Source organism: Macrotis lagotis, chromosome 1 (genome assembly GCF_037893015.1).
Source record: "Macrotis lagotis isolate mMagLag1 chromosome 1, bilby.v1.9.chrom.fasta, whole genome shotgun sequence".
In the NCBI taxonomy this organism is placed as follows: Eukaryota; Metazoa; Chordata; class Mammalia; order Peramelemorphia; family Peramelidae; genus Macrotis; species Macrotis lagotis.
The window spans coordinates 33,393,833-33,408,753 of record NC_133658.1 but is presented as its reverse complement, the minus strand read 5'-3'; the positions used below and the strand labels follow the sequence as shown (position 1 = coordinate 33,408,753).

The window sequence follows — 14,921 nt, the reverse complement described above, 5'->3', positions numbered from 1 at the left end:
AAACAATTTACATAAAAGATAGTTCCTTTGATATTGCAAAATGGTCAACTGGCCCCCTCAGTTCTCAAAGAGAAAAGAGCTAATCTCTCCATAAACTGCCTGGGGGTTACATTTTTAAAACATTATTGACTTTAATGTGGTGAATTGCATATAAGAAGGTTTTCTTCAAAGTCTAAAATCTAAGTCAATGACAAAAGAAGGTAAGCTCCTTGAAGGCAAGAATTCAGAAACAACTCAGTAAATACCCTTTCAACCTGCAGGGAGAACTGAATCCACTAGATACACTCTGAAGGAGAAATCACTTTCAGGTTATTCAATTATGTCTGATTCTATGGGTCCTCATTTGAGATTTTCTAGGCACAGAATATGAAGTGGTTTGTCATTTCCTTCCCCAGTTCATTTTATCGATAATGTAATTGTGGCAAATAGGGTTGTTACTTGTCCAGGATCACACAGCTAATAAGTGCCTCAAGTTGGATTTGAACTCAGGTCTTCCTGACTCTAGGTCCAGAGATCTACCACCTCTTAATAGAAAATGTCTCATCAATGGCCACCAGCCTCAATTCCCAAGTTCCCTAAACCATATGTATTACCATATTACCATCCACCACCAGATTGTCTTCTCTGCCCTCATAAACATGGCAGATTTTGTGAAATGCTTTAATACATGTCAGCTCTATCTTCATCACTGCCCCCATTTATCTGTCTAGGAATAGTCACCCTTTCAAAATGGAAAAGAAAGGTAATTTGACATAAAAACATCATTTCTTCTGTTTCTAAATATTCGTTAACCATCATTTTAAGAATTGGCTAGGAATCCAAGGCAAGTTCATCCACTGTTCTTTGGTATTTAGGCTATTTTTCCCTCTTCTAAAAAATGAGATTTCCCTTTTCCAGGTCTATAGGATTATAGCTAGGCAGTGCAGTGGTCAGAGAAATGGATCTGCAGTCAGAAAAATCTGATTTCAAATCTGGTCGATGATATTTATTAGCTAGCTGTGTGATCCTGAACAAAGTCACTTCACCTCAATACCCTCAATGTAGCTATTTTTTTAAAACTTCGGCCCTGATAGATGGCTTGTAGTGCCCATTTTTTCCTAATAGATTAATTATATATGGAATAATTTTTATCCTTCATAGCACAGGGAAAAGAGCAACAACTCTGGAGTCAGATGACACACCATTCCCCAACTCCTACTACTTCCAGACCTTGAACAAGTCATTTCGCTTCCTTCTAGTTAAGGTCCTTCAGTTCCTCCTCTGTGAAATGGAGGCATTGGAGAAAACTTATAAAGTCTAGTCTAGCTCTACAGCCAGAGCTGTTCCTAAATTTTCTACTCCTATCTCAGTTTTAGAAACAATGGAATCATTCTTTTTTTAAAATCAAATTTCTGCATCCCAGGTTAGTTTCCCCTTCAATTCTGTATCACAGGGGTTATCTTCTCCTTAAACTCTGAGTTCTTAACCTGGAATCCCTGGACATGTTTATTAAAAGGTTTTTATCATTAAATTAAATTTAAAATAAAATATTTTGATTATTAAAGTACAACAAAATATTGTGATGATTAATTAAATCTAAAATAAATTATTTTGATTGTTAATTTAAAGTAAAATAAAATATTCTGATTTTTAAATTTAAAGTAAAAGAAAAAATTTTGATTATTAAATTTAAAGTAAAATAGAATATTTTGATTACTGAATTTAAAATATTTTGCTCATTAAACTAACTTTAAATTATTTTGATAACTATATTTAATATATCATTTTCCTATGTAATCCTTCAGTTATTTATTTTTCTTATGCTTCTGAGAAGGGTTATATACAGGTTTCAAACTGTCCAGAACAAAAAGAGGTGAAGAACCCTTGTCCTTAAACATTCTCTCTGACTGTCTGTCTCTTCAGTACTTTGCCTATTCTTCTGATCTCTTTTTGATTCTATAGGGCTTCTTTTGGCCCTTTGCAAGGTTCTTGGTAACTTATTCATTTTGGTCAAGGATCATCACCTTCCTTCCCACCACCCATGCAGATTGACACCATCAGAGTCATGTTTGATTTTCCATCTCCCTCAACCTACTTTGTTCCACCGCCAATTAACGGCCGAGTTTTGTGGATTCTACCTGTCCAGTCCATCTCCCATCTGGGCCCTTTTCTCCAAGGTCCTGCCATGTGAACTAATCCAGTAGCAGCCTCCTTCACTTCCAATCTCCAGGCTCTTCCAACTCTAAATCATCCTTATCATTACTGACAAACAAAACAGATGTTTCTAAAAGCACAGCTCTGACCTGGTCAACCTCCCCTCACCCCCCCAAGCTCAAGAAGCTTCAGCTGCTCCCTCTTGCCTCTAGAGGAAGATACAAACTTCTCTGTTAAGCATTGAATTGATTAGTTACTTAGCTTACCAATTAATTTATCAATTGTTATAACTTATTTAAAAATTTAATCAACCAATTTAGTAAGTGCCTCTTAGGTGTCCGACACAAAACCCTACACAAATTGTTTCCAACCTATCTTTCTAAAAAAACTTATTTTGGTTTTGTAAGGCAATGGGGTTAAGTGGCGTGCCCAAGGTCACACAGGTAATTATTTTAAGTGTCTGAGGCCACATTTGAACTCAGGCCGCCCTAGCTCCAGGGCCAGTGCTCTATCCACTGAGCCTGCTCCTCAATCTATCTTTCTAAACTTATTTTTCAATTAGTCCTTCTCATCCACTGTAAAATTCAGTGCGTCTTCCTTCACACAGGCTATTGCTTTCTATGCCTGGAATGTTCTTTTTTCCTCTTGGAATCTCTGCCTCAATTCAAGGTTCAACTCAAAGAGTTATCTGACCTCCCTCTGATCCTTCCCCCTTCTCTGGACCCCTTCAGGCCAGTTACTTGGTATGGTTTTTGTATATAGTTTGTATCGTCTTTCTACAATAGTGTTTCCTTTCTATGAGAGTAGAAAAGTGAGTGGCACTAAGGGCCAAGACTGGTATTTGGGGTTTTGTTATTCCCCAGGGTCTAGTGTAGTGCCTGGTAATCTTAGGTACTTAATTTATGCTGGCTTGCTAGCAAACTATTTAAATCATTGAAGAATGAAGCCATACTATCATCCCCATCACTCTCCCTGAATCAAACCCCAGCTCTCTACCAGCCCAAAAGAAGGAAAAGGAATTTAAACCATAAATAATGTTCTCTCCCCCTAACCACACATTCACCTAAAAGATGGCGGAAGTACAAGAACCCAACTTCTCTAGCCATTTGGGCAGGATACTCCCTGTAGGTCATTCCATGGTAAAGGTCCCACATTAAACCCAGAGTTATATTTGGAGTAAAGTGGAAGCGATGATATATTTAGACTTTTAAAAAACAGAGTAAGAGAATTTTCCCCAAAGTAGTTTGTTTAAACAAGGCTGAGAGAAAAAGCTTCCCTTGGCTCCAGAGTACATCTGCACACGCGACCTCAAAGGTGGGGCCTCTGAGGCTACAGAAATCCTCAATAAACAGCAGTTTGGGAAGAATTCTATTTGGCTTTCTCTCTATCAAATGATGGAGAGGTACTTGCCTGGAATTCTTTAAATCGGGACTATCCTACAAAAATCCACTAATGGGAAACCCAGCAACACCAAGAGGACAATTCTTCTTCAATCTCAATGATTCTAAAAGTTCCTCCTCCAATGTAGATCACAGACCATCCAACCCTTCCCATCCTTTGCCACTTTTGCCCAGATTCTCCTACACTTGGTCCACTCCACATTGGAGCCTTCCTCAAGTTCTCTTGACATCTGATATGAGTAACCAGCTAGGCTCTAGCACATTATCTATCATTGTCATCCCCGAAATCAACTCAACTTCTTTTTTGGTCACAAATTTCCTTCAGAACCTTCTTTAATCCAGCTTATCTTTTTAATACCTTTCTCACAGACTGGAGTGCTTTGAAAGGTATAAGCTGCATTTATAATCTATTTGAAAGGTAAAGTAGGTCCCACATAACAGATTCTCAGTTTCATGTACAATGCTCTTTTGTTTTCTACTGTATTTGGAAACATCCATTTTATTTGGTAAGTTTGGAATAAACATTTTTAAAAACTAAATAACACTAAAAAATAAATCACACCAATATTCTACTGATGTTACACATTGTTTGTGAGTCAAACATCCTGTCTGTCATTTGCATGATGAGTGTGGAGGACTCAATAAGACAAAAAGGCAGCTGTCCCTGACTTTGGAAAACTAAGTTTGTTCTGGGAAAAGAACCTGGCATTTAATGACTGTACTTGCCCTCATCATCAAGGATTTGTGAGGTAACTATGTGGTGTGTTCCAGATAGTGACAGGTATCAGCATAGGAATCGAAAACTGAGAAAGTCCTTGTCTCAACATCGACTCATTCTAGAACCAAGGATCTAGAACTGGGAGAGATCTCAGAAGCCCCCAAGTCGAGCCCCTTCATATCTCAAGTGAGAAAAACTGAGGCCTAGGAAGGTTAAGCAATTTGCCCAAGGTCACACAAGAATTAGGTAACAGTGCACTGAAAAATGCCAGAAGCATCAGAAAAAATATATAGTGATGGGAGGGGGAGTGAGCACCAACAATTAAGGGGTAAGCTCCAAAGCAGAAAAGGTTTCATTGGATCTTCAATATTTGTGAAGTAGGCATGATATGTATTATACCCAGTTTTTCTAGATAAGTCAACTGATGCTCGTGAGCTTGTTTGGTACAGGATCAAATGGTTCTTAAAGTGTTAAGAGAGTAAATTTCAATCCAGATGATGACCAACTCCAAGGCCAGCAGTCTACCCTCTTTTAATCTGAGTGATATTAAGAGAATAGCTAATATCAAGTAGCTACTATAGATTAATCCAAGGATGCAATTAACCCCTTAAGTTTCTCAGGAAACTAAATAAAAAGTTTTCATTTCCAACGCAATAATCAAGAATAACTCTGACTGCAATTATAAGCTGTAGCACTATTTAAATGACTAGTCTCAATCTTAAATTATTTGTCCCGAGAATTGGATCATTCCTTGCTCACTTAAACCTGGAAGTCTAACAGCTCACATTCTACAAACTTTAAAAGCACAAAAGACAGTATGACAGGCAATAGGCTAATAAAAATGAGATAAACACAGAACCTACCTTAAGATGTTTACAATCTAAAAAAAAGCTTGTATTTACATAGGACTTTAAGTCAACAAAACACTTTAAACATCATCAGATTCCCACAACAATCCAATGAGGTAAGAGCTACTATGATCTTCATTTTACCAAGGAGGAATCCTAAATTCCTAGAGGTTAAGTGACTTACTGAGGGTCACACAGTCAGTAAACAACTGGAAAGATTCAAACTCAGATCTTTCTGACTCTATCCAAATGGCCTATATTCTTATCAAAGTCTTACCTAACCCTGGGTCAACTAGGTGGCACAGTGGATAGAGTACTGGCCCCGGAGTCAGGAGGAACTGAGTTCAAATCCGTTCTCAGACACATAGTAATTGCCTAATTGCCTAGATGGGTGACCTTGGGTAAGTCACTTAACACCACTACCTTGTTAAAAAAAAAAAGTCTTACCTAACCCTAATTCTAGCCTCCATAATTAATTTTGACTCTGAGCATTACATTACTAATTATTATTAATTTTATTTTATTTTTAGGTTTTTTGTAAGGCAAATGGGGCAAAGTAATTATTACTAATTTTAAAGGATTTTCAGAGTTGTTAGTTGGTACAGCAGATAAAAGTCACGGAGTCAGGAGGACTTGAATTTGGCCTCTGACACTTACTAGTTGTGTCATCCTGAGCAAGTCACTTAACCCCGATTGCTTACAAAACAAAACAAAAAAAGCTAAAGGATTTTTACTGCTCAGTGCTCATATCATACCCCTAAAATATACCAGGGAATCAATCACTAGCTTTAAGGCCCCCAGTGATGCTATAGGAAGATTTCATTAATACAAGAAATTATTAGGATGCAACACAACGAGGCTGCGAATCCAGAGACCTGACTTTTAATTTTGACTTCCTCCACTAGCCAGGCTATCCTCAGCTATCATCTCCATGCAGATTCAGAACAATTTCTATAGCCCCCACCTTTCTTTTGACCACTGATCTCACACCTCCAATCACCTTTTGGACATCTCAAATGGGATGCCTCAGACATCTTAAACACATGTACTCATTAATTTTAGCCTAAAATTCTCCCTTCTTCCTAACGGCCCTATTAGCATGCAGGGCATCACATCACTCAATCATAGTGATGTCATTTTGGTCTTCTTCAATAATGAAAGACTAATCAACCAATGGTGAAATTCAAATAAAGTAACAACCGGCTCACTGAACTCAATATAAAATTCACACAGGTTCCTCTGAACCTGTGTGAGCTGGCTGAACAGAGAACCCTGAAAACAAGTGCCATTTTAACAGTCATTTTACCGAACTCACTATAAAACTAGGTATTGGTTCTGCTGAATTGGTGCAAACCAGTTGAATCCCACCACCACAACCAACCAACTACCATATCTCCCTCAGTCATTCAAACTGGAACCTAGGTATCTCTCTCTCTCTCTCTCTCTCTCTCTCTCTCTCTCTCTCTCTCTCTCTCTCTCTCTCTCTCCCTTTTTTTAAAAATCATTTTTGTATATGCCCCCTTTTTTCCTGACACCATCACCACCATGATACAAGCCCTCCTTACCTGACACCTGCACTATTTCAATAGCCTGTTTGTTGGCCTCTGCCTCCTCTCTCCACTTCACACAATATACTCTATGAAGCTGCAAAGTGATCTTAGATGGCATTTCATCTCTGGACTCTGAGAGTTTTCACTGGCTATCCTCCATGACTGGAGGCTACCCCCATACCAAGAATTCTCTTCCTTCTCATCTCTGCTCCCCTGGCTCCCCTGATTCTAATGAGAACCAGCTACAACCCCACCTTGTGCAAGAAGTCTTTCCTCATCTCAATGTCAGCTAAAGCCTTTTCTTTGTCGATTATCTCCAATTTATCCTGTTTGTATCTGGTTCCTCCTTACACAAAGCATCTCCCCCAACAGACTGGGAAGTTCTGGAGAGCAGGACTAGTTTTTGTTTTCTTTGGAGCCCAGCACTTGGCTCAGTGACTGGCACATTGTGAACTCTTCAAACAACTTGACTTTGCTTTTGAATTGGGTGATCCCAGGCAAGTCACTTCACCTCTGAGGTTCAGTTTCCTTCTGCTGGGCCAGATGATGTCCAAAGTCCCTTCCATGACATTTATTAAGGGAGAAAATATATTTCTCACTCAAAAACCTAAGGACAAGTGCAGAGATTAGAATCAGGAAAACTGAGACGCAAATCCTTGTAACTTCAGCCATGATGATGATGTTTATCCTTCATTGTTGAATAAGACCATGATGTCAAGGAGGTGATGCCATGACAAGTTCATGAAATGGATTTGAGTAGGGGGCACTCTAAGTCCCCAGTCTCACTTTCTCCTCCAAAGCCATCTGGGTCCAGTGGTCAGATATGAATCAGCACTGGAGATGGCCCTGGATGGGAGGCAATCAGGAAAGGGACTTGCCCAAGGTCATATAGTAGTAAGTGTCAAGTCTGAGGCCAGGTTCAACCATGGGAAATGCTGCCTCCCTCCCTGAGTCTCAGTTTCTTCAGCTGTAAAATGAAAGGATTGAATCACATAATTTCCTCAGAGGAAAAAGGATACACTCAAGCTGTGAAACTTTATCAGAGGAAGGTTGTAAGGCTCAAATGAGAGGAGAGTTAGAAAGTCTTAGTACAATCAATTCTGCCAATAGCCTCCTTTCCAAGCCTGGCTCTTTTAAGCTGTTCATTTATTTATATCAGGCAGCTAGATGCTTCAGTGGTCAGAGCACTACACCAGAGTCAGAAAGACCTGAGATCAAATCCAACATCGGAGTTATTAGTTGTGTGACCCTGGGTAAGTCACTGAACCCTGTTTGCCTTGGTTTTCTCATCTAAAAAGAAATGGGGACAGGAATGGCAAAACACTGCACTTTATCAACCAAACTACCTCTCCCCCCCAAAAGGGGCTATAAAGGGTCAGAAAAAATCAAAGACACAACTAATTTATTTCATGTCTAAACTCGTCTCCAACAACTATGCATCAAGGAGGCCTTGAATGACAAACTTTACTGTACTATGAGGCTCTTGAAAGAATTCTAAAGTTTCTAAACCAATCCTGACCCAGAGCAGGAACTCAAATAGTTGAATTATTATTGTAAGGCATTTGTCAGATGGAGCATGTAAGAAGGAAGGGATCTTAGACATCACTACATCCATTCTCTTCAGTTTATCTACCACTTTTTTCTACGGTATCAACTGCTTTTTATGTCTCTGTCATCATCATCATCATCATTTTATGTGCCCATGTGAAGTCAGTGTTAATAACATATAACTGGGTCCCAAAATGAGATATGGACAGTAAGTACCATAAGCAGTCAGAGGATGGGGCATAAGCCCTGAGTTTAAATCCAGCCTCAGACACTTAATACTTAACTTAGCTGTGTGACCTTGGCCAGGTCATTTACTCCCATTGCCATGCAAAAAAACCAAAACAAAACAGAAAAACAAAAAAGAAATCAGAGAAAAGACAGATCAGTGTTAAGTGCTGAAGGAGGGGGCTTCTGGTCTTTTTAGATCAGACTCTGCCCTCAGTGAGTTGGTTAATGACCAGTTGTGTCATTTGTGAATTTTGCCTTCTATCTATATTATATATAGCTATATTGGCTATACATAGGTATATAGATATACCTATATTAGATTGCAAGCTCCTTGAGGGCAAGCACCATTTTTTCTTTTTCTTTGCACGTTCCAAAATATATAGTAACAAGCTGCCAAACCCAGTTAGCATTTAATTGGCTGATTCTTATGTATACCTAAACAGACACAGGTCTGTGTGGTTGGTCTCTGCCTCCTCTCCCCACTCCAGTGTTTGCTCTTCTTAAACTGCCAAATTAATCTTAATCTGCATTTCATCTCTGGATTCAGTTTTCACTGGCTATCCTCCATGACTGGAGGCTACCCCCATACCTGGAATTCTCTCCCTCCTCACCTCTGCCTCTTGGCTTTCCTAGTTCTTCAAATTACCAGCTACAGTCCCATCTTGTGCAAGAAGTATTTCCTGATTCCCCTTAATGTTGAACCCCCCTAAAGCTGTAAGCCCTTTAGGGTAAGGATTTTTTTCCCTTTTTTGTCAGCTTACTATTGCTCAATGACAAATGGATCTATGATCTTTTTCAAACCATTAGAACTGTTCCCTTTGCTAGGGAAGGATGCAGGCAGGGAAACTTCATAATGCAATAGGGAAATCCTTACAAATCTTCCGGAGACAGCAGAAAAATCACTGCAGATGGAGGTGGAGATCTGTCAGGTTAAGGACTCCAAAATGTGGCCTTGGGAGACCCCAACCTACTGACTGGTGACCTTGACCACAGATAAGGGACCTCTTTTAGAGGCAGTTGAGAGGCCTAGGGGGCAGTATGATAGACATGAGTCAGGAAAACTTGTATTTGAATTCCACCTCTGTCACTTAACAACCAGAAGAGGGGCAACCTCACTCAGCCCAAGTTTCCTCATCTAAAATATGGGAGGATAGTTGTACCAATGAAACTCAATTGCTATTTAAACATTAGCCTCAACTACAGGCTTTTTTAAAAAGCAGATGAATGATGAGATAGCTGTGATGTATGTTTTTGAAGGACTAATCCAAAGAGGCTGACCAGGAAAGAAGTTAGGGCAATTTATTGTAATTGATGTGTATGCCTGTGAGTTAGGATATATTAGGTTCAAACTCTGTCTTTTTAAAATGACTTATTACTATGACCATGGGCATGTCACCTCTCTGACCTTTAGTTTCATCATCTACAACATGGGAATCCTAATTGGATTTTTGTTTGTTAGGAGGCTCATAGGAGAAGGGCTTTGCAAACTTACAAAATGTTACTTAACAGCCAATCATCTCTCCATAGGCCAGGAAGCTCTGGGAGCCCTGGGGGCTCCAGAGTCAGTTTTGTTTTCATCTTTATAACCCCTGAAGCTAGTACAGCCCGAGCACATACAGTAAGGAATAGGCTCTGTTGACTACAGTGACATAGACCTAAGGCCTGTGGCCTTCAGAATGGAGAAATGAGGCCGAGCTAAGAAACAACTAAAAGTTTCCCCCACCCCCCCAAATAAAAACAAACAAAAAATCCCTGCCACTCATAGTGGTAGAGGACAGGAAGGGAGGTAGAAGGATGGGAAGTCAAGGTAAATGGTAAAGCTACAAAAAGAACTGTTGTGTGGGGGGGGAACTCAAGTGCAAATAACAAACATAGGGAAGTTGGGAGGAGAATTGATTTGGTTCCAGTTTGGATTCAGTCCACTTTAAAGCCATGGGATCATCGTACCAGAAATTTAACAATGAAAGGTCCCTCAGAAGCCACTGAGTCTAAAGCTGAAAATACACTGTGGTAGACATAGGTGAATAAGTAATGTGCCCAGGACATACAAGTAGGTAAGAGTTGAATACAGATTCTCCCTCCACCTATTCCAATGCTCTTCCCACCATCCCATGGGAAAAAAAATGAGAATGATCCACTAAGGTCCCCCACCCTCAAAATAACAACTCTTCAAGTTTCAAACTGATAAAGGCTCTTTGGAGTTTGATTACAACAAATGTCTTGTGAACTGTCCTGCCCCAGTGGGGTGTGAATGGAGAGAGAGACTTCGGGGAGACAGAGGACCTGGTTCTGCTAATTCTGCTAATTGCTACCTAGGACAAGTCACAACCTCTTAGAGCCAGTTTCTTCCTGGGTAAATGGGGGGGGGGGGGGGAAGAGGATGACAAGTTCCTTTTCAACTCTAAATTTATGATTTCTAAGTTTCATAAACAAGAAAAATGGTATCTATAGTTGATGTCATCCATCTTTCACCAACTCTTTATTTTATTTTATTTTTTAAGAAAAGGTAACAAACAGGAATCCTATCTGGTTTTTGTTTCAGAAATAGAAAATATAGAGCTCTGTCCAGGGACAAATTGGAGATCTGAAACCAGCACTGATGGGCCAGTGATAATGGCAGTCACTTGCCCATCAAGATCTAATTTATCAGGAGGCATCTAGGTGGTACAGTGGATAGAGCACCCACTGGAGTCAGGAGGACCTGAGTTCAAATCCGGCCTCAGACACTTAATAATTGCCTAGCTGGGTGACTTGGGCAAGTCACTTAGCCCCATTGCCTTAAATAAATGCTATTTTTTTAAAAAAAGGTGTAATGCAAAGGCAGATGCGATGTACTGACTACAAGCCCCCAACTCATCCACCGAAACCTTTCCTTCCTTAGCCACCTCACAGATCACAAAGTCAATAAATAGTGGTGAGAAGGGAGCCTTCGAGGTAAAGAAATTCAGCCCCTTCATTTTACAGATGAGGAAACTGAGGTCCAGAGAAATTGAGAACTTGTCCAGGATCACATAGCTCCTAAGTGTCCCAGGTAGGACTCTCCTCACTGCCTTACTCACCTAAGGTATCAGAGAAATGGGGGGAAGAGCCCGGAGCCAGAGAGGGAGGGGCTTCCACCTTCCGCAAGAAGCACAAGAGCCAACCTCAGCCGAGGAGGGTGCGAGACTGCACGGACAGACGTCGCTTCAGCAAGGCTAGCACCTAGCTCCGAGCCCCCAGACAAAGCAGTTTTGAAAGGCTCGCTCGAGTCAAAGAGCAATATTCAGCTGCCATAAGCTCGAGCCCTACCTCCCCCCACCTTCAACATTCGGGGGAAGGGGGGGAAGCTGGAATCAACACTGAGAAGAGCCAGGAGGCTGGGGGCTGGCCAAGGTGAGAGCTCTTGCAGCCGGGGGGCCCCCGAGGTGGACTGGCAGCATCCTGGCCAGGAAGCCAGAGCCAGCTCGGGAACACAAAGAATCCGCCCTCCTCCTGGGGTCTGAAGCATGCAGAGGTGGATTTGGGCCCTGGGACCCAAGGCGTCCCGGGGTAAGGCACAGGCTCCTCTCGCCCCCCCCCCCTCCCTCCCCTTGCACCCCGGCCAGAGCTCGGGCAATTTACTTAATCACCTCTTTAAATGCCAATGATGAGGAGCCAGACAATGTCAGCCCATTAAGGGCTTGAAAGCCTCCGGACCCTTCACTTTAAATGAGAAAAGCCCTGCAAACAAAAGGGGCCCCCAGAAATGCCAAGTTCCTCCCGGGCCCAGGCCGGGGAGCCGGGCCGCTGCCTTTGTTTCCACCCAGCGAGCTGGGCTCCAGGTTTTTAAGCCTCCTGAAGGATCCCGAGTGTTTGCTGGCTTCGGATGGGCGTGTTTAGTCAGGCTCCAGAAGTATGAAATAAAGTGTGCTTGGTGCCGGGAAGGTGAGAGAATGGCTGGGGGGGCCCAGCGGGCCAGGAGCAAGTTGGGGAGGGGGGCGAGCCGGGCCCGGCGGCGGCACCGCGAGCGGGAACCGCAGCTCCGGAGGTTGATGAGCCCAGAAAGGGGGGGGGTCGGAAGGGGGGGGGCGGCCAGGGAGAGCTGCACCATCGGGGCCCGGCTCGCCATCACACTTCTGTCCCAACTCCAAGGAGCAACGCGCCGGGCGGCCCGGCCCCCCGCCGCGGGCACAAGCGCCCCCACCCCCGCCGAGGGCCACCAGCCTCTGGGGGGGGCAGAGCCCCGGCTTGGCCGAGGGCAGAGCTGAGCAACTCTGCCGGCCGGCCCGGCCCGGCCCGGCACCCCCAGCCCCTCCGGCCGCGGGGGCTCGCCCCGCCCCGGCCCTCTCCCCCCCGCTGGGCCCCCGTGCACCACTTACCGTGCGGGCGCCGCCGGGGGACAGCGGTCCGTTGGGGAGGTAGGGGCTGCCGAGGTCGGGGATCATCAGGAAGGGGTAGCCGGGGTAAGGAGGTCCTTTAAAGAGGGCTCCGTCCTGGGGCCTCCTCACTGGGGGCGGGGGGCAAGAAGGGAGAGCCAGGGTGAGGCGGGGCCCCCTCAGGGGCAGGGGAGGGCGCGGGGCCCAGGGAGCCGGAGGAGGGGTGCCCACCCCGGCCCTGCCCGGGGAGCGAGGGGCGGCAGGGGCAAGGCTGCCCCGGGCCGGGGGCGGGCCGGGGGGCCCCGAGGGGGCGGCCGGACGGGGGGGGGGGGGCACGTACCTTCAGCCAAGTATTCCCGCGGCTTCTGGAAAGGGTCCCGGGGGGGCTGCGGGCGCCGCTCCGCCTGCGGAGGAGACACAAAGGCAGCGCGGGGTGAGCCGGGGCCCGGGGGAGTCGGAGGGGGCGGCGAGGAGAGCGGGCCACGGGCGGGAGGGCGAGGGGCGAGGGCCCGGGGCCCGGGGCCCGGGAGGGAGAACCGGGGCGCCGGCGGGGGAGCGGGGGAGCTCGGGGCCCCGGGAGTTGGATGGGGCCCCCCAGAGGACGCTCGAGGACTGAGGCTCGGGGCCCGGAGGGGGCTGGCGGGGCCCGGGGCCGGGGGAGCCCGGGGGAGGCCGGCGGGGCCCGGGGCCGGGGGAGCCCGGGGGAGGCCGGCGGGGCCCGGAGGAAGCTCGGGGCCGGAGGAAGCTCGGGGCCGGAGGAAGCTCGGGGCCGGGGGAGCCCGGCGGGGCCCGGGGGAGCCCGGCGGGGCCCGGAGGAAGCCCGGCACGGCGGGGCCCGGGGGAGGCCGGGGCCGGGGGAGCCCGGCGGGGCCCGGGGAGGGCCTGCGCTACCTCGGAGTCGGAGCTGCTGCTCTGGTTCTCCGACTCGTTGACCAGCGACGACTTGACCTCGTCCAGGTCCCTCCGGGCCGAGGCGCTGTCGCTGCTGGGCTCCTGCTCCTCGCCGCCCTCGTCCTGGAAGGGGATGAGCTCGTCGTTGGCCCCGAGGTCATCGCCGCCGGCCGCCCCGGCCCCGGCCCCGGCCCCGGCCCCGCCGCCGCCGCCGCCGCCGCCGCCGCCGCCGCCCAGCTGGGGCATGGTGGGCCGCGCCGCTCCCGGGCCCCCCGCGCCCCCCGCGGCCCCCCGCGCCCCGAGCCTCCGCGCCGCTCCCAACAAAGTTTGACAGGGCGTGGCGCCCGGCGGGAAGTGGGGCCGGGGCCGGGGGGGCTGGGCAGCGGGCTCCGCGCGGGCACTCGGGGCAGCGCCGAGGGCTCCCCGACTGGCCGCCGCCGCCGCCGCCCCTCCGGGGTGTCCCAGCTCCTGGCCGGCCGGGGAGGGGCCAGAAGGGAGGGGAGGAGGGGAGGGGCGCGGCCCGGGGGGGGAGGAGCCCCGGCTGCAAGCTGACACCGGCTCGGCGGGGACGCCGGGACGGGGCGCGCTCCGGGCCCGGCTCCAGGGCCCCCGACTCCTCCCCCTCCCCCCCGCGCCGCCCGGCCCCGGCAGCCCCCCGCGCGCTCCTCCCAAACCCCCAGCTCCCGGCCCGAAGGAACTCTCCTCCCGCGGCCTGGCCCGGGGCCCCGTCCGCCCGGGCTCCATCCTGGCGGGCAGCACTGCCCCCTGCGGGAAGGCTCCGTACTGGCCGCCTCGGACCCCGGCTCCCAGAGAGCCGGGACGGGAAGGGGGGGGGCTGCTGCCAACCCCCCCGGAGGCTCTCCCCATCCGCGGGCGCTCTGATAGGAGCTTCTGTTCCCCAGGCGCCCCAATACTCCCGTCTCTGCGCCCATCTCCGCACGCTGGGTCAGTTTGCAGACACAGAGTTAACGGGATCACAGAACGTTCTAGGCTGGACCTTTGGAGACCGGGAAGGGCCAGGTCCGAAGGACAGGCAGAGAGCAAACTTCGCCCCCACCCCCACCCCCGTCCTCCCACCCACTTTCCCAGGCCCGGCATTCCCCTCCGCTCCCCCCAGGGACGGCCCCCATCGCCGGACACAGAGCCCCTGCCATAGCCAATGAGAGATCCGCTCTCTTCAGAAGCCGGTCCCGGCTGCCTCTCCCCCAAATCCACCCCTTCTCCTTCCAAAACCCATCTCCTCACCTTTGGCTTGGGTCAGGTACCCACAG

At 47.6% G+C, this 14,921-nt stretch overlaps 1 protein-coding gene across 1 annotated transcript in view; it reads right to left on the bottom strand.

Annotated features, from left to right (window-relative positions):
• TCF7L1 (transcription factor 7 like 1) overlaps nt 1–13,896 on the bottom strand; it is a 216,317-nt gene extending 202,421 nt beyond the window's left edge. Inside the window, exons 1-3 of the mRNA XM_074196253.1 lie at nt 13,651–13,896; nt 13,100–13,163; nt 12,763–12,890 (exon numbers count right to left, since the gene is read on the bottom strand). Coding sequence (XP_074052354.1) covers nt 12,763–12,890; nt 13,100–13,163; nt 13,651–13,896 — 438 coding nt within the window. The remainder of the gene's footprint in view (nt 1–12,762; nt 12,891–13,099; nt 13,164–13,650) is intronic.
• Nucleotides 13,897–14,921: the final 1,025 nt, after the last annotated feature.